This window comes from Bos indicus x Bos taurus, chromosome 2 (genome assembly GCF_003369695.1).
Source record: "Bos indicus x Bos taurus breed Angus x Brahman F1 hybrid chromosome 2, Bos_hybrid_MaternalHap_v2.0, whole genome shotgun sequence".
NCBI classification, from domain to species: Eukaryota; Metazoa; Chordata; class Mammalia; order Artiodactyla; family Bovidae; genus Bos; species Bos indicus x Bos taurus.
In genome coordinates, this window is record NC_040077.1 from 6,260,818 (window position 1) to 6,279,799 (window position 18,982).

General features: G+C 38.5%; 1 protein-coding gene across 3 annotated transcripts in view; it reads right to left on the minus strand.

Annotated features, from left to right (window-relative positions):
- Window positions 1-18,982, minus strand: part of PMS1 (PMS1 homolog 1, mismatch repair system component) — a 131,029-nt gene that overhangs the window by 43,895 nt on the left and 68,152 nt on the right. For all 3 annotated transcript variants that reach the window (XM_027555522.1, XM_027555512.1, XM_027555530.1), the window contains exon 5: window positions 11,012-11,175. In XM_027555522.1, the coding sequence (XP_027411323.1) occupies window positions 11,012-11,175 (164 nt within the window). The remainder of the gene's footprint in view (window positions 1-11,011; window positions 11,176-18,982) is intronic.

An 18,982-nucleotide genomic window follows, 5' to 3' on the forward strand; every position in this document is an offset into this window, starting at 1 on the left:
ACAAAGCTAAGAGGCATCACAGGTCCTGAGGCTGAAATAGATTAAAAAGCTATAATAATCAAAACAGTATGGCAGCATACAGACAGACATAAATACCAACAGAAAAAATAGAGAGCCCAGTAAAACATCCATGCATATAAGGTCAACTGATGTCTGATAAGGGGCAAAAATACAGTGAGGAAAGGATAGCTTCTTCAATAAACAGTGTTGAGAAAACTGGATATCCTCATGCAAAAGCTGGACCCTTATATCACTCCACACATAAAAATCAACTTAAAACAGATTAAAGACATAACTAAACACCTGAAACTGTAAAACTAGAAAAGAACACACAAGAAATGCTTTATGACACTGGTCCTGACAATTATTTCCTGGATATTACACCAAAAGTACAAGCAACAAAAGCAAAAATAGTCAAGTGGGACTATATAAAATAAAGACGCTCCTGCACAACAGAGGAAGCAATCAACAAAGTGAATAGGCAAGCCATGAAATGGGAGAAAACATTTACAAACTATACACCTGATGATTGACATCCAAAATATACAAGGTACTCCTACAACGCAAAAGCAAAAGAATCTAATAAACCAACAAAAAAAACAGGCTAAGGATTTAAACAGACATTTCTCCAAAGAAGAAATACAAGTGGTCAACAGGTATATGAAAAATGCTCAATATCACTGACCATGAGTGAAATGCAAATCAAAAGCACAAAGAGGTATCACCTCACACCTGTCAGGATAGCTATTACCAAAAAAAAAAAAAAAAAAAAAAAGGAAAAGACAACAAGTATTGGTAAGAATATTGGTGGAGAAACTAGAACTCTTTATAGTTTGTGGAGATGCAAAATGGTGCAGCTGATACAGAAAACAGAATGGAGATACTTTCAAATATTAAAAATAGAAATATCATATGACCTAGATATCCAATATCTGGGTATTTTCCAAAAGGCAAATTTCAAAGAGATATTAGCATTCCCATGTTCATTACAGCACTATTTACAATGACCAAGATGTGGAAACACCCTAAGTGTTCACTGATGGATGAATGGATAAAGAAAATGTATTATATACATACAATGAAATATTATTAGGCCTCAAAAAAGAAGGAAATTCTACAACATGTGACAACACGGATGAATCATGAGGAACATTATGCCAAGTGAAATAAACTAGTCACACAAAGACAAATACTGCATGATTCCATATATATTAGGCATCTAAAATGGACAAATTCATAGCATCAAAGAGTCGAATGGTGATTAACAAGGACTAGGGGTAGGAAAAAATTGGAAATTACTAACAAATAGGCATAAACTTTCAGTTAGGGTTCGTAAGTTCCAGAGACCTGCTGTACATCATACCTCTACTCAACAATACTATATTGTACACTTAAAAATTTATTAAGTGTGTAGATCTTATGTTAAGAGTTCTTAATACAATAATACTGAAAAAAAGAAAAAAGAAGACCAAATCCACAGATTCTGAGCTGCCAACACTCCTATAATCAGCTGGTTCCCTGATGCTTAGTTGATGGTATTTCTTTTCCCATACATCCTGTTCAGGCAAATATCCCAACAATTACCTTATGGTTCTTTATTTTTCTAATTCTGTCCTCTTATTTAAAAAACAAGCAACAAGTTTTAAAGCTAACAAATAATATCCAGTATGGAGTTGATCAGCTTTTCTTTCTTAACAGACTAGTCAACAAAAACTTTGTTGATGAGGTAACAAATAACTTCACTTCCAAAGTTTTGCTTGATTCTATTAGGTTCTTTCTGGAGAGAAATCAAAATTATGCCAGAGTAATTCATGAGTGCATTGTCACTCAGTCATGTCCAACTCTTTGCAACCACATGAACTGCAGCCCACCAGGCTCCTCTGTCTATGGAATTCTCCAGCTAAGAATACTGGAGTGGGTAGCTATTCCCTTCTCTAGGGTATCTTCCTAACCCAGGGATCACATCCAGGTCTCTCGCATTGCAGGCAGATTTTTTTTTTTTTTTTAACCTTCTGAGCCACCAGGGAATTCATGAAGGTGCTACATATTGGAAAAGAAAGACAGACGCACCCATTCAGGAATAAAACAGGGATGTAATATTACCATTTTCCTAAGCATATAAAGTTAAATAAATCAGGTATCCTCATCCTTGTATCTTCATTATCTACGTGCAGTCTCATGGATTTTTCCTTACAATAGTGATCACCCTCTTTGTTTTCCATGCCCAATCTGTTTATCCTAATTCAGCCACGTAGTGTCTGGATTTTTGTTATAGTTTCCTAACTAAGGTCTCTGCTTATAGCTTCCTATAATTCCTCCCAGCACGTTACTACCAAACTAACCGCCACAGGTTAACACCTTGATCAAGTCACTTCCCTACTCCCAATTTTCTACTAAAAACAAAACAAAAAAACAGCCTAGCATTAAAGACCCTTTATAATCTAGACTCCAACGGTCTTTCAGGATTTATCTTCCTGTATTCCTTTATATAACTACCTACTCACATAACTTGACTTATTCACTGCCTCTAAATACTTTCCTACCTCCATCTTTTATATTCATTCTATTCCTATACCTAGAATGATTTTGATCCATTTATCCCTATTAGCAAAGTATACTGTAGTAAAATCAGCCCATGACCCACCCATTTGTGGAATCCTAGGTGAGACCACTTTGATAGGTTGTTCCTACTCCACTGAATCAATTAACACCCACCTGCCAAGTGGCTTAAGTCAGCCCTCCCTCTTCTGTGACTTTCAAGCAGGCCTCCAGAAAGAAAGGGAAAGGTCTGAGTATAAAAGTTGATGCTTGATATTTTGCACTTCTCTGTTCCAGTTGTTATTTTTAATTCTATTGATACTATCTACCCCTGTATCTTTGGTGCTTTAATATCTATGATAACAATCCAGTATGGGCTGGTGCCACCAATGGGATGGAATTCTGTCCTGCGTGCTCTCAACCCGTGATCACACTCATTAATTTAACATATATTTTTTGAGTACCTACATGAAGTACTACTGTCAGCACTAGGGACACATCAGTGAAAAGAGTCAGAAGTCTCTCCCCTCATGGAAGTTGTATCTAGAGGAGGAAAGAAAGACAATAAATTAAGGTAGGTACAATATACAGCATGTTAGTTAGAAGTTTTAGTAAGAAAAATAAAGCAGGAAAACGTGTGTGTGTGTGGGGAAACAGTTATAGTTTTAGGGTGACTAAAGAAAACGTCACTGAGGAAGTTTTAAGTAAAGAACTGAGAGATAAGGATTGAGCCAGACATACAGAAGAATGTCTGAGGCAAACGAACGACAAATAAAAAGGTCCTGAGTTGGAAGTATGACTGGCAGGTTCGAGGAAAAAACAAGGAGGCCAGTTAGCTGGAGCCAAGAAAATAAATGAATGAGATCAGACATAGTAGTGGGTCAGATTACCTATATTGGATCAGCAAACTATAGCCTATGGACTGAATCCAACCTACCACCTGCTTTTTAAAGTAAAGTTTTAATACCTCTACTTTCACGCTACAACAGCAGAGCTGAACAGTTGTGAGGCAAACTGTATGAGTTAGAAAACCCCAAATATTTATACTGCGGTTCTTTACAAAAAAGGTTTACTAATCTTCCAGATGCCTCAGTAGTAAAGAATCTGCCCACGATGCACGACACACAGGTTCGATCCCTGGATCAGGAAAACCCCTGAAGAAGGAAATGGCAACCTATTCCAGTATGATTACCTGGGAAACCCTATGGAAAGAGGAATCTGGCATGCTACAGTCCACAGGGTTTCTTTTACAGAATCACTTTAGCTGTTAGGCTCAGAATAAAGACAGCAAGGTAGGAAGTGGGGAGAATTAGAAAATTACTACAAAAATCCAGGTGGGCAATCATGGTGGCTTGGATCACACACATGGTGAAAAGTGTTAGATTTTAGATATATTTTGAATGCAGACCAACAGAATTCACTCTTTTATCAGATTAAAGTGTGGGAGAATCAGTAGTTAAGGATAACCCTAAGCGTTTTGGTTTGCCAAGAGAAAAAACAGAGTTCTCATATACTGATGGGGAAGGATATGTAAAGAGCAATTCTGAGAGACAAGGGAGGGAGCTTTACTGTTTGTCATGTTAAATGTGAGGAGCTTATTACTAAACAAAGAGAAATTTGGGGAGGTAGTTAGATCTATGAGTTTGGAGTTCAGGAAAGTTACAGAATGGAGATAAAAACTGAGGAGTCATCACTGTATAAATGACACCCAGAAACATGAGATGCACTCATCAAGAAAATGAACACATACATGTGTGTGAGTAACTATATATATATATATGTGAGAATGAATTATATACATAAACTCCACAATTGAGCCACAGGACACTAAATGTTTACAAGTCAGGATATGAAGGGGAACTAGAAGACTGATAACAAATGGTAGAAAGATGAGGGAAAAAACCAAGGATGTGTGTTGACCTAGAAGCCAAGTGGAAAAGTGTTTCAAGGATGAGATCAACTGTGGTAAACGTTAAGTAAGATAAAATCTGAGAAATGACCACTGGATTCAGAAATCTGAAAGTCAATGGTGACCTTGGTAAAAGTAGTTTTGGTGGAGTGGTAGAAAGAGAAAGTCTGACAAGAGTGGGTTCGAGAGAATGGGAAGAAAGCTAATTGGAGACAGTGAATACAGACACTTATTTTAAGAAACTTTGCCCAAGTGAAGCAATTGGCCTTGCCTAAAAACATGAGGCATGCATCTATAATAATAGAAGAGAAGGCTGAATGTTATGGGCACAATTGCAGACAGGTGGATAGTTTATAAAAGTTCTCTCAATTTTCTCAGTAAAATAGGATGTAAGATCAAGTAAGAGTGAAGACAGGGAAGAAAGACTTGATTGTCTGAGAAGAGAGATGAAATAGCTTTTTGGGATTTTGCAACTCAACATATGGATTATGGACCAGCAGCAACTGTACCACCTGGGGACTGGTTGGAAATGTAGAATCTCAAGTCCTCGCTGAGCTACTAAATCAGAACCTGTTAACAAGATGCCCAGGTGATTTGCTTATACAGTAAAATTGGCTTAAAGCACTGTGGATATAGGAGACCAGGAGAGAAAACAGACCACAGAAACAGTATGACTACCAGGCAGTACTAAGATTAGTGATCATGAATTTAAAGCGGTACTAGTCATTTTGATTTGCATTTCTCTAATAATTGGCAACGTTAAGCATTTTCTCATGTGCCTTTTGGTCATCTCTGTATGTCTTCTTTGGAGAAATGTCTTAGATCTTTTGCCCATTTTTTGATTGGGTAGTTTGTCTTTTTTGTTTGATAATGAGTGTATGAGTTCTCTGTACATTTTGGAGATTAATGCCTTATTAGTCACATCATTTGTAAATATTTTCTCCCAATTTGTAGGTTGTCTTTTTGTTTTGTTTATGGTTTCCCTTGTGGTGCAAAAGCTTTGTTAGGTCCCATTTGTGTGTGTGTGTATATATATACACACTAAGACATAAAGTTGGAATATTACTCAGCCATGTAAAGGAATGAAATAAGGCATTTGCAGAAACATGGATGGACTTAGAGATTATCATACTAAGTGAAGTTAAGTGAGTCAGAGAAAGACAAATATTATGTGAAATTGCTTATATGTGAAATCTAAAAAAAAAAAAAAAATGAACTTATATACAAAACAGAAATAGATCCCACAGAAAATAGAAAACAAACATGATTACCAAACTGCCAATCTGTCCCTCCCCCACACCCCACTCCCACTTGGCAACCACAAATTTGTTTTCTCTATCTGTGGGTCTGTTTCTGTTTCACAGAGAACTTCATCTATGTCATATTCTATATGCCACATATAAGCTGCATCATATGGTATTTGTCTTTTTCTGGCTTACTTCACTTAGTATGATAACCTTTATGGCATCATTTCATTCTTTTTTATGATCCATACTCAGTATATTGTAATACTAAGTGAGAATTAAAAGGAAAACAGATATAAGTAAAATGCAGCCCTCCCTTCCACAAAAGGCTGTTGGGACAGGGAGAGAGAACGCAAATCATTTCCAATAAAGCAAAAATCATATAATAGGGATAGAGAAAATGCTATGGAAAAAGTTACAGAATAAGTCTTGCTGAGAGACAGCAGAAGGCTTTAAAGATTTCTTAAAAATAGTGTCAGCAAACATCAAAATTAGAAATCAACTAAACTAAAATTTGACTTATATATGTCTCTTATCTTTTCTATATAGTATTTCTCAGAAGTCAGGTGAAAAGTAAAAGAATTTAATATAACAAAGAAGAAAACATGAGAACCATTAAAAATTTTATCCTTAATTTGCAAGTAAAAACAAACCAAAAGACAAACAACCAATCATAATTGATAATTAGCCCCAAGTTAACCTTAAAACATATCTGAAGGCACATTCACTTTCACTAATGAAAAAAGAAATAAAAACAATTCCACCCAAACTTTCAAGGTTGGAACTGGAGGGATATATTCTTCAGAAGAAAGGAGCATTCAAACCATAATCCTGAACTGAAATTTCTCTTTGATTACACTGCCTCCGCAACACTGGAGGGGATGGGAGAGGGAGGTGGCCTTTAACACTGGTCCAGTTACGGGCAAAAGACTTTTCCTTGATTCCGCACAGCACAGGTGAAACAAAACTGGGACATTCACAAAATATGAGTAAAAGGCTAAAAGATGCAAAGTAGAATAAAATGAACAAAGGGAATACCACAAATGTACAGGATACAGATTGTAAACTACCATTTATTTATCTTCAGTTTATTACCCAATAAATGTGTCCCTTCTTTCTCATTCTTAGTCATCATTCTTCCAGACTTCAAAAATAAATAAACTAATCTCAATAAGCCTTAACAGTCATGTCATATAAAGGAGAGATAGATAAAAAGTCATTAATTAACTTCCCTCTTGTAACAGAAAGACCTTATATCCATAATATCCAATTCAGCTTTTGTAATACCAGTGGGCCTCTAATTATCAAGATAGAATTAAATTCAAAATAATTTTTAAAAACACAAATGATACTTTAGGCAAAGGAAAATATTCCCCAAAATCAACAAGTATGAAGTATTAAAGTATCCATTATTTGAAATCACATATTTATCATTATGTTTGAACTAGTGCTCTGTAAAATTACTCATGAACATATGAAACAGCTAATATTAAGTGGGTTTCAGATCTTACCAAATTGAGAAAAACTCCTAATTCTGTGAAATAACTATTTTATAAATGAAAAAAAAAAACATATAACAGGACCTCACAGGGATTCAGTTACAAAACTAAGGCTGAAGACTGTAGTGCTTATCTAAGGAATGGCTCTAGCATTTCTCCAAATAAAATCTACTTTAAATAAAGTCACTGAATCCACTTGTAAATTATTTCCCTTTGGCTGTCTCATTATTCAATATGCTTTCAAGGAACATGGTGATGAAAGAAGAAAAATACCTCTTTCTAACATAACCATACTGGCAAGAACATTAACATTATCAGTATTCAAAGAATGTCTTGGCAGGTTATAAACCTTCATAAAAAGAAGGAACACTAATCCAAGATGTCAAAATAGCAATAGTACTTCTCATAGTATGTGCAATATGATTGTTTGTTTGTAATGCAGAAAAAAATTTTTCAAATGAAGAGAAACCAATATTGCCATGTTTAAATTTTAAGCTAAGGCAAAAAAAAATTTCTCAGAAAAGCACATAAAGTATGATAAACATAAGCATTATTTGTAAGAGTAGAGCAGAACTCAATGTTCAGAGAGATTTATGATAATGTGTTGATGCTATTTTTGGAACTTAAACAATATATTTAACATTTGAGGTACAACAGCATACTAAGAAATAAAAGAGTGAAATAATAATTTATACTTAAAAAAGCTTAGAAATATAACTGAGTCCATGATTTACTTGTGTAGGTAATACTTAATTTTACTACAAGACTTTATTTGGGCTATATTAGTAGGCACAATTTACTTTAAAGTCATAAGAAACTTTTAAATACAGCACTATCTTCAGATCCCATAATCTAGCTCTATTTAAATACTCAACGCTAAAAACTGATGCCAAGACAGTGACATTTTACTTACAGTACTTGCACCTTCAGAAATGTCAAATTCCCCAAGAGGAAGGCAGAGCCAGTTACCTCAGCATGTGCATTAAAAAAAAGATGCCTGATGAAACTTTTGATTAAACAAAGACTAAACATACTGTGTCCACAATGATTATACAACTATTTCATGTGCTATTTTCCACTTGAAGGTTTTTACCTTCCTTTAAGCTTTTCATGTGGCTCTTCCTGTCCACAAACTGATTTATAATTTTATTGTAAGACTTTTGATAGTATTACATTACTTTAATAGTGCAATACTCTCCAAGATTTGCACTGCATCTGAAATTATTGAAGGCCACTGAGAGACCTGTGTTTGCTCAATATAAGCTCAGATATGGTGTACTTGAAAAGTTATAAAATACATTGTATTGAAAAATACTACTTTCCATTTTCAAAAGAAAATACCTACACTGATGATCTTACACAGGTTGGGAAAATAATAAACTTATCCTAAGTTTAGAAGATATATATTTGACTTCAAATACTCATCTCCATTACATTAGACAATAATCTTATTTTATTCTTCTGTTTTCTCTTCCTCAAAACTTTTCTCTTTGGTTGTAGTCACTATTCTGCTATAAAAACGTAGCTCCTGTCTTCATGTTTTACCTTTCGCCATCTGTTTTCCTCTACTGATCATTCTTTCTTTTGCCTTTGATATTTTCTTAACTTGGGTACATTCAACTTTTAATAACGAAATGTTCTTTGGATCAAGAGGTCATAGGGTTATTTATATTAGCAGGATGAGCCTCCATCCATCAACATCCTGAGGAATTCTAGCATGATCGAGCTGGAAGAGATTTCAAGGTATCATTTGGTTGAGCTCTATGCCAGCAGTAACAGGTGGCTGACTATTCTTAATGTTTTTCTTTCTTTTTTATTTTTTTAAGATGACTAAAAATTCTGATCATAAATATTCCACTGTAATTTGGTTTAATATGAGAATCTTCTTGGACTTCCCTGGTGGTCCAGCGGTTAAGAAGCTGCCTGCCAAGGCAGGGGACGTGGGTTTGCTCCCTGGTCTGGAAAGACTCCACATACTGCGGGGCAACTAGGCACACCCAGCACAACTACTGAGCCCACACGCCATGACCACTAAGCTTATGCACTCTAGACCCCACATGCCGCAACAGGAGAAGTCACTGCAACGAGAAGCCCAGGGACTGCAACTAGAGAAAGTCTGCTCACAGCAATGAAGACCTGGAGCAGCCAAAAATAATTAAATTAAAAAACATATGGATACAGGAAGCTTGGGGCTGGTGCACTGGGATGACCCACAGGGATGGTATGGGGAGGGAGCTGGGAGGGGGGTTCAGGATGGGGAATACGTGTACACCCATGGCAGATGCATGTTGATGTACGGCAAAACCAATACAATATTGTAAAGTAAAATAATAATAAAATTTTAAAAAAAGAAAAGAAAAATGGAGATAAAAAAAAAAAACATATGGAATCTTCTTAATAACAAGCATAAAGACATGGAGTAGAAAGAAAACTGGATGAAAAAGTGCTTGGATCTCAGTAGAATTACTTACCGTAAAATAGAAAACGGGGCTTCCCTCATCTGCCTGCCAATGCAGCAGACACAGGTTCGATACCTGATCCAGGAAGATTCCACATGCCACAGATCAACTGAGCCCATGTGCCAAAACCATTGAGCCTGCACTCTAGAGCTCGGGAGCCAACACTACTGAGCTCACATGCCACAACTACGGAAGCCCACATGCCCCAGAGCCCATGCTCTGCCACAAAATAAGCCACTGAAACGAGAAGCCCGTGCACCGTAACTGGCGAGCAGCCCTTGCTCGCTGTCACTGCAGAAAAGCCCATGCAACAACAAAGACCCACCACAGCCACGAATAGAGATAAAATCAGGAAAACTGCTAGTTGATGTTTAAGAAGGAAATTCATTAACAAGAACAATTCCTTAGATCATTCTGAGCTTCCCTATACAAATAGAGGTAAGGCTGTCTACCCTACAAGGTTATTCTAAGTGCTCTGAAACCTAGAAAAGAACTACACAATGTAATATAGTATTAAAATACGAAGACAAAACAGTAGAGTGTGAAGAATCTATACTCAGTAGGCATGTAAAGTTTCAAAACCAATCTCAGCATTTACCAGCTGTGCAATACTGAGCAAACCTCTCTAAGTCCAGTGTAGAGGACCACTGCAAGTTGATACAATGTCTCCTCACTCGGCTGCTGCTGTGGAGTACAGGAGTTTCATGAAACGAGCACAGGCACTGGCCCTGTGCACACCCTCAATAAATGTTACCTCTCTACTCCCCACCAGGTTTACAAACTTCTACTCTCCTTACAGTAAATATTTTGAGGTGCACATGTAGAATTTTATGAAACAGAACATTCAGAAGATATGTAAACCTTCCTTTCCCCCAAGATTTATCAAGCAACAAGAGGAATTCCTCATCAGCCCTGCTTTGAAAAATGGAAAGAAATGAGTAGAGTTTCCTTTAAAAAGCAAACACAAAACTCTTCCAGAGAAGAAACCATTTAAAATAAAAGGAAGAAAATATCACTAAATAGTGAACTTTTTTTTTTCATTTGTTTGTTTTTAAACAGTGAACTTCTTAAAGGAAAATAACAAGTCTCAGTCATCTTCATATTTAGGAAGCACTCAAACATTCCTTGGATGAAAAAGTCTCTTGGTAGAATAACTTATCTTAGAAATTAAGAAATAAAAGGTTCAATCAGATTTCATATAGATGTGAGGTAACAAAGATGCTCTTTATACAATAAAGAAAAAAACTAAACAAATGTGGACAAATTTTGAAAGACTCTTACACATCTGATTTAGACAAAATGCACTGTCCCGTTACTACGTCACATATCAAAAAATTCTGTAGAAAGTACAATAATGCTTACCTTGTTATGTATAAAAACAATCCTTACATCAGGTTTAAGTATACCATAGCTTATAAGGAGATCTTGAATCTTTTTAATTTCATCTTTACATTTTTTAGCAGTTGAGTAAAATTGCTTTCTTACAGGTAGATTCTTAAATAATCGTAAAGCAGTTACAGTTGTACCTGTTGGCAGATAAGAATAAAGCATATTTAGATGTAAAAGGAACCTCACAGATCTTCAAATCCACATACAATCAGTAATTAACTCCTTTTATTACTGAAGGCCATTTCTCTTCAAACTGTGGGAACCCAAAGAAGGCTCAACTGTGCGAGCTATTCTGATCTCTTGCTAGGCTCTCCTCTTTCTAACAGGTCTGACCCATTAAGTATGATCTCTTTTATGTGGGCTTCTCACGTGGCGCTAGTGATAAGAACCTGCCTGACAATGCAGCAGACTTAAAAGCTGTGGGTTTGATCCCTAGGTTGGGAAGATCCCTGGGAGGAGGGCATGCCTTACCCACTCCAAAATTCTTGCCTGGAGAATTCCATGGACAGAGAAGCCTGACGGGCTACAATCCACAGGGTTTCAAAGAGTCAGATATGACTGAAGCAACTTAACATGTGTGATCTAAATAGGAATAATCTTTATTTCTACCACTACTGAAAAACATGGGCTTACTGCTGATAGAATGTAGTATCTTAAGAAATCTGCTGATATTCTAACTACCTGGGAATGATGCTTATTCTGCACTTTAAAACATACAGATGATATAAGGCTACACAGCATATGTATAACCTTAATTATTCAATTAAAAATTCTTATCTGATGTGCAACACCATTAATTACCAGAGAAATGTATATCGTAATTACAATGAGGTATCACCTCTCACTGGTTAGAATGGTCATCATTAAAAAGTCTACAAATAATAAATTCTGGAGAGGGTGTACAGAAAAGAGAATCCTCTTACACTGTTGGTGGGAATGTGAATTGGTACAGCCACTATGGAAAACAGTATGGGGGTTTCTTAACAAAAGCTACCGTATGACCTAGCTACTCTGCTTCTGGGCATATATCCAGAGAAAACTCTATTTCAAAAAGATACATGTACCCCAATGTTCAAAGCAGCACTATTTACAAAAGTCAAGACATGGAAGCTACCTAAATGTCCACTGACACATGAACAGATAGAAAGTGGGGTGATAAGGGAAGTCCGAGATGGAGGGGATATGTATACATATAGCTGACTCACTTTGTCATACAGCAGAAATTAACAAAACATTGTAAAGCAATTATACACCAGCACAATTAAAAAAAAATAAAAAAGAAGACGTAGTACACACACACACACAATGGACTGAGCCAGAAAAAATAATGCCACTTGCAACAACATGAATAGACTTAGAGATTATCATACTAAGTGAAATAAATCAGAGAAAGACAATGTATGATATTACTCATATGCAGAATTTAAAATATGACACAAATGAATTTATTAACAAAACAGAAATAGACTCATGAACACAGAAAACAAATCAAAAGGAAAATAGCAAGACGGAGAGAAAATCAGGAATTTGGGGTGAGCAGATACAAACTACTATATATAATACAGGTAAACAACAAGGTCCGACTGTACAACACAAGGAACTATATATTCAGTATCTTATTTATAATAACCTATAATGGAAAAGATATGAAAAAGAATATATATGTGTATAACTGAATCACACCAGAAACTAATACAATATAAATCAACTATACTTCAAGTAAAAAAATTCTTATCTGAAATAATATCTAATTGCCTGGTTTAATTTATCTCATCTTCTGAAATATGCAAAACTAGGATAATGAAACAAAAGCTTTTTTTTTTAAATTGTGAACTTATTTAACCAAAAACTTGAGGGGTGGGTGGGGTCAAGATGGCAGAGTAGGATACAGAGCTCACTTCCCCCTACTAACACATCAAAAATACATCTATGTGTGGAGCAGTTATCACCGAAAACAAAATGGAGACTGGCATTCAGACTCTTCCATAACCAAAGGTGTAAGAAAGACGCACGTGACACTGAATGCAGGGGAAGGGATGCAAGTCCGTGCAATTGCCCGCCCCTTCCGAGAGAGGGTGCAGAAGAGGAAAGCGCACACGGGCCCAGAGGCCCTTCCCAGGGAACGATCAGCTGGAACCAGTTACTGGGCTCCCTATCCCTGGGGTCCAACACCAGGAAGGTGAGTCCCTTCAGGTGGTTTCAAAACCAGTGGGACTGACAGGCTCTAAGAAACCTAGACTCCACTCATGAAGAGTGAGCAGATGCTTGCTTACTCCTGAAATAGGACAGAGGGAGCAGGTCTCTGGCCTGTTTCCCACTACCACCTCAGCACACACCTTGGACGAGTTGAGCAGCCACTCTGGCACAGCTCCACACTATAACAAGGGCTGCCTTAGCCAACGGAAGTACACAGTTGCAGGGGACCGGCGTGGCTTGAATCTGGGGCAGCATCCAAACAGGTCAGGGGCAATCGTTGCTGGTGCTTGCAAAGGAGGTGGACTGGGAACAGTCTGGAACTCTGACTGGTAATAGCGCATCCACGGTGCATGCCCAGTCCACACAGGGCATCTGCCTTGGCCCTTCCTGCTCCACAAAAGAGCTCCACATTAGGGCAAGGGCTGCCCTGGCTGTGGAGAATGTAGTTGTAGAGGGTGGAGCTGGCTCAGGCCCGAAGCAGCATCTGAACAGGGAAAGGCAACCACTGTGGGCACTCCTGGAGACAGTGGATCAACAGCAGTCTGGTACTCTAAAATGGTGCCAGAACCACAGGGCATGGACCCCAATCCATGACAAGTGCCCACACGTGCCCCTCTTGCTTCAGCCCCCCTCGAGGGCAAGTGTGCCAATGCTGGGAGGGGGAGCACACATACTTAGAGAAAACAGAGCCAGCTCAGACCTGATCCTCAGGCCTTGTATTCCGGCAACACGGAACCTGATCTCATCCACAATCGGGTGGTATTGGTCACTGGGCAGAGAAGCCCCAGCTCACACTTGACTCTGTTCCAGCCCATCTGTCTGTATTCCTAGACCCAAATAAGCTGAAAGCTGCCAGCACTCCGTGGAGGAAGATGTAATCGTGTTCATATAAAACCCAGCTCTCCTACCAAAGGCACCTGGTACTAACTAGGGATGACCCAACAGACACCCCTACAAGACTGCAATAGGTAACTGTTTCACCAAGTTTCATAGAGACACAGAAAAGTAAGCAAAATAACAAGACAGAAGAATTTGCTTCAGATGAAAGAACAAGACAAAACCCATGAAAAACAAAAAACAAAAAACTACTAATGACACTGGTAAATAATTTACTAAATAAAGAATTCAAAGCATTACTAATCAGAATGGTAATTGGACTTGGGAAAAGAACAGATGAACACAGTGAGAACTTTAACAAGGAACTAAAAAAAGAAAAAAGTCAGAACTGAATACAATAACTGAAATGAAAAATACAGCAGAAAGAAATAACAGTAGACTTGGTGATACAGAAGAACACTTTTTAAGTGGTATGGAAGACAAAATAATAGAAATCACCCCATTAGAACAACAAAAAGAAAAACAAATTTTAAAAAATGGGAAGAGTTTTTAAGAGACCTCTAGGACAACAACAAACACATTAACATTTGCTTATAGGGTCCAAGAAGGAGGAGAGAGAAAAGGGTTGAAAATATATTTGAAGAAGTTATGGCTGAAATTTTCCCAAACCTGAAAAAGAGATATCCAAGGACAGGAAGCATAGACGGTTCCAAACAAAATGAACCCAAACAGAGGTACATCAAGACATATCATAATTAAAATGGGAAAGGTTAAAGATAAAGGGACCCACTCCAGTGTTCTTGCCTGGAGAATCACAGGGATGGGGGAGCCTGGTGGGCTGCTGTTTATGGGGTCGCAGAGAGTCGGACATGACTGAAGTGACTTAGCAGTAGCAAAGATAAAGGGAGAATTCTAAAGGCGGCAAGTGAACCCTCATAAGGCTCACTGGATTATTCTGTAGAAACTTTGCAAGCAATCAGGGACTGGCAATGATATAGTAAAGTGCTGAAAAGAAAAAACCTACAACCTAGATATATTACTCAGCAAGATTATCATTTAAAATTGAAGGCAAGATAAAGAACTTCTCAGACAAGCAAAAGCTAAGAGAGTTCATCATAAACTCTTAAAAACAACCCTAAAAGATATGTTAAAAGATAGTTTCTAAGGAAAAGGAAAGGTTACAACAAGAAAAATAAAAATCTATAGGAAAGATAAAATCCTACTATACAAATATAGGGGATTCCCTGGCAGTCTAGTGGTTAGGACTTGGCACTTTTACCACTGAGGGCCCGGATTCAATCCCTGGCTGGGGAACTAAGATCCGACAAGCTATATGGTGCAGTCAAAAAAAGAAAAAAAGGAAGGAAACCCCAAAACCAAAACAAAAAAATTCACAAAAGCAAATACATAGTAAAGGCTACAGATCAACCACTTACATGATATGCACTCATGTTCTCCTGCAAGAACACCAAAACTGCAATTACCTGCTGAACAATCATCAACAGGATAATGTTGGAACTCACCAAAAAAAGATACCCCACATCCAAGGGCAAAGGAGAAGCAACAAGACAGTAAGAGGGATGCAACTGCATTCAAAATCAAACCTCATAGCTGCCAGAGACTCCTGGAGGGCATGAACAAAACCTTGTGTGCACCAGGACCCAGGGAAAGGAGCAGCGACCCCCACGAGACTGAGACAGACCTACTTGTGAGTGTGAGGGTCTCCTGCACAGGTGTGAGTCAACAGTGGTGTGCCGCAGGGACAGGGGCTCTGGCAGCAGCAGTCCTGGGAGGTAACACGTGTGCGGTAAGTCCTTCTGGAGGAGGTCGCCATCAGCCCCACTGCAGAACCGCCAGGTGGACAATCACATAAGTGAAAGTGAAGTCGCTCAGTCATGTCCGACTCTTTGCAATCCTGTGGACGGTAGCCCGCCAGGCTCCTCCATCCATGGGATTTTCCAGGCAAGAATACTGGAGTGGATTGACATTTCCTTCTCCAGGGGCTCTTCCCTACCCAGGGATTGAACTCGGATGTCCGGCATTGTAGACAGACACTACCATCGGAGCCACAAGGAAGCCCGATCCACAAACTGGACAACAATTATCTCTGGTGGAGGCACAGGTCAACAGTGGCCTGCTGCAGGGTCAGGGACACTGACAGCAGCAGTCATGGGAGGCACAGTGTGCTGGCGAAAGTCCTTTTGGAGAAGGTCACCATTGCCCCTATCATAGTTTGGCCTCAGCCCAAACTACAGGAATGGAACACAACCCCACCCATCAGCAGAAAGTCAGATTTAAGATTTACTGAACACAGTCCTACCCACCAGAGCAAGACCCAGTTTTCCCCATGGCCAGTTCCTCCCATCAGGAAGCTTACACAAGACTCTTATCCTCATCCATCAGAGGACAGACAGAATGAAAACCACAATCACAGAAAACTAACCAAACTGATCACATGGATCACAACTTTGTGTAGCCTAAAGAAACTATGAGCCATGCTGTATAGGGCACACAAGACGGACAAATTATGCTGGAGCAGTCCCACAAAACATGCTCCACTGGAGAAGGCAATGGCAAACTGCCTCAAAGTTCTTGCCTTGAGAACCCAATAAACAATATGAAAAGGCAAAAAGATAGGACACTGAAAGATAACTCCCCAGGTCAGCAGGTGCCCAATATGTTATTGGAGAAGAATGGAGAAATAACTAGAGAAAGAATGAAGAGACTGACCCAAAGTAAAAATAAGACCCAGTTGTGGATGTGACTGGTGATGGAAGCAAAGTCTGATGCTGTAAAGAACAATATTGCATAGGAAGCTGGTCCATGAATCAAGGCAAATTGGAAGTGGTCAAACAGGAGATGGCAAGACTGAACATTGACACTTTAGGCATCAGTGAACTAAAATAGACCAGAATGGGGGAATTTAATTCAGAGGACCATTATTATATCTACTACTATGGGCAAAATCTTTTAGAAGAAATGGGAGTAGCCCTCACAGTCAACAAAAGAATCGAAATGCAATACTTGGATGCAATCTCAAAATTAACAGAATGAGCTCTGTTCATTTCCAAGGCAAACCATTCAATATCACAGTCATCCAAGTCTATGCCCTAAACACTAGTGCTGAAGAATCTGAAGTTGAATGATTCTGTGAAGACCTACAAGACCTTCTATAACTAACACCAAACAAAGATGTCACAAAAAAAGATTCCCTTTTCATATTAAGGGACTGGAATGCAAAAGGAGGAATTGAAGAGAAACCTGTAGTAAGAGGCAAGTTTGGCCTTGAAGTACAAAATGAAGCAGGGCAAAGGTTAACAAGAGTTTTGACAAAAGGATGCACTGGTTCCAGCAAACAGCCTCTTCCAACAACATAAGAGATGACTCTACACATGGAAAACCACAAGATGGTCAATATCAAAACTGGGTTGATTATATTCTTTGCAGCCAAAGAAGAAGCTCTATACAGTCAGCAAAAACAAGACGAGGAGCTGACTGTGGCTCAGATCAAGAACTCCTTATTGCAAAATTCAGACTTAAATTGAAGAAAGTAGGCAAAAACACTAGGCCATTCAGGTATGACTTAAATTAAATCCCTTATGATGATACAGTAGAATTGACAAATAGACTCAAGGGATTAGAACTGATAGACGGAGTCCCTGAAGAGCTATAGAAAGAGGTTTGTAATATTGTACAGGAGGCAGTTATCAAAACCCTACCAAAGAAAGAGAGATGCAAAAGGGCAAAACCATACTCCTAGGAGGTCTTACAAACAGCCGAGAAAAGAAGAGTAGCAAAAGGGAAGAGAGAAAAGGAAAGATATACCTATCTGAATGCAGAGTTCCAAAATGAGAGATAGAAAAAGCTTTAAGTGAACAATGCAAAGAAATAGAGGAAAAGAACAGAATGGGAAGAGATCTCTTCAAGAAAATTAGGGATACCAAGGAAACACTGCATGCAAAGTGGGCACAAAAAAGGACAGAAACAGTACGGAGCTAACAGAAGCAGAAGATATTAAGAAGAGATGGCAAGGATACACAGAAGCACTGTACAAAAAAAGCTCTTAAAGACCCAGATAAGCATGATGGTGTGATTACTCAGGTAGAGTCAGACATCCTGGAGTGCAAACTCAAGAGGGCCTTAGGAAGCATCACTAGGAACAAAGCTAGTGGAGGTGATGGAATTACAGCTGAGCTATTTCAAATCCTAAAAGATGATGCTGCGAAAGTGCTACACTCAATATGCCAGCAAATTTGGAAAGCTCAGCAACACAACTGCACTCATTTCACATGCTAGCAAGGTAACGCTCAAAATTCTCCAAACTAGGCTTCAACAGTACGTGAACCGAGAACTTCCAGATGTTCAAGATGGATTTAGGAAGGGCAGAGGTACTAGAGATCAAACTGCCAACATCCCTTGGATCACAGAGAAAGCAAAGCAATCCCAGAAAAACATCTACTTCTGCTTCATTGACTATGCTAAACCCTTTGACTGTGTGGAACAAACTGTAGAAAATTCTTCAAGAGATGGGAATACCAGATCACCTTACCTGCCTCCTGAGAAATATGTATGTAAGTCAAGAAGCAAGAGTTAGAACCAAACATGTGAAAACGAACTGATTCAAAATTGAGAAAGGACAACGTCAAAACTGTATACCGTCAACCTGTTTATTTAACTTATATGCAGAATACATCATGTGAAATGCCAGGCTGGAAGAATCACAAGCTGGAATCAACATTGCTGGGAGAAATATCAATAAACTCAGATATGCAGATGATCCTTCCCTTGTGGCTCAGCTCATAAAGAATCCACCTGCAATGCGGGAGACCTGGGTTCAATCCCTGGGTTGGGAAGATCCCCTGGATGCAGATGATACCACCCTAATGGCACATAGCAAAGAGGAACTAAAGA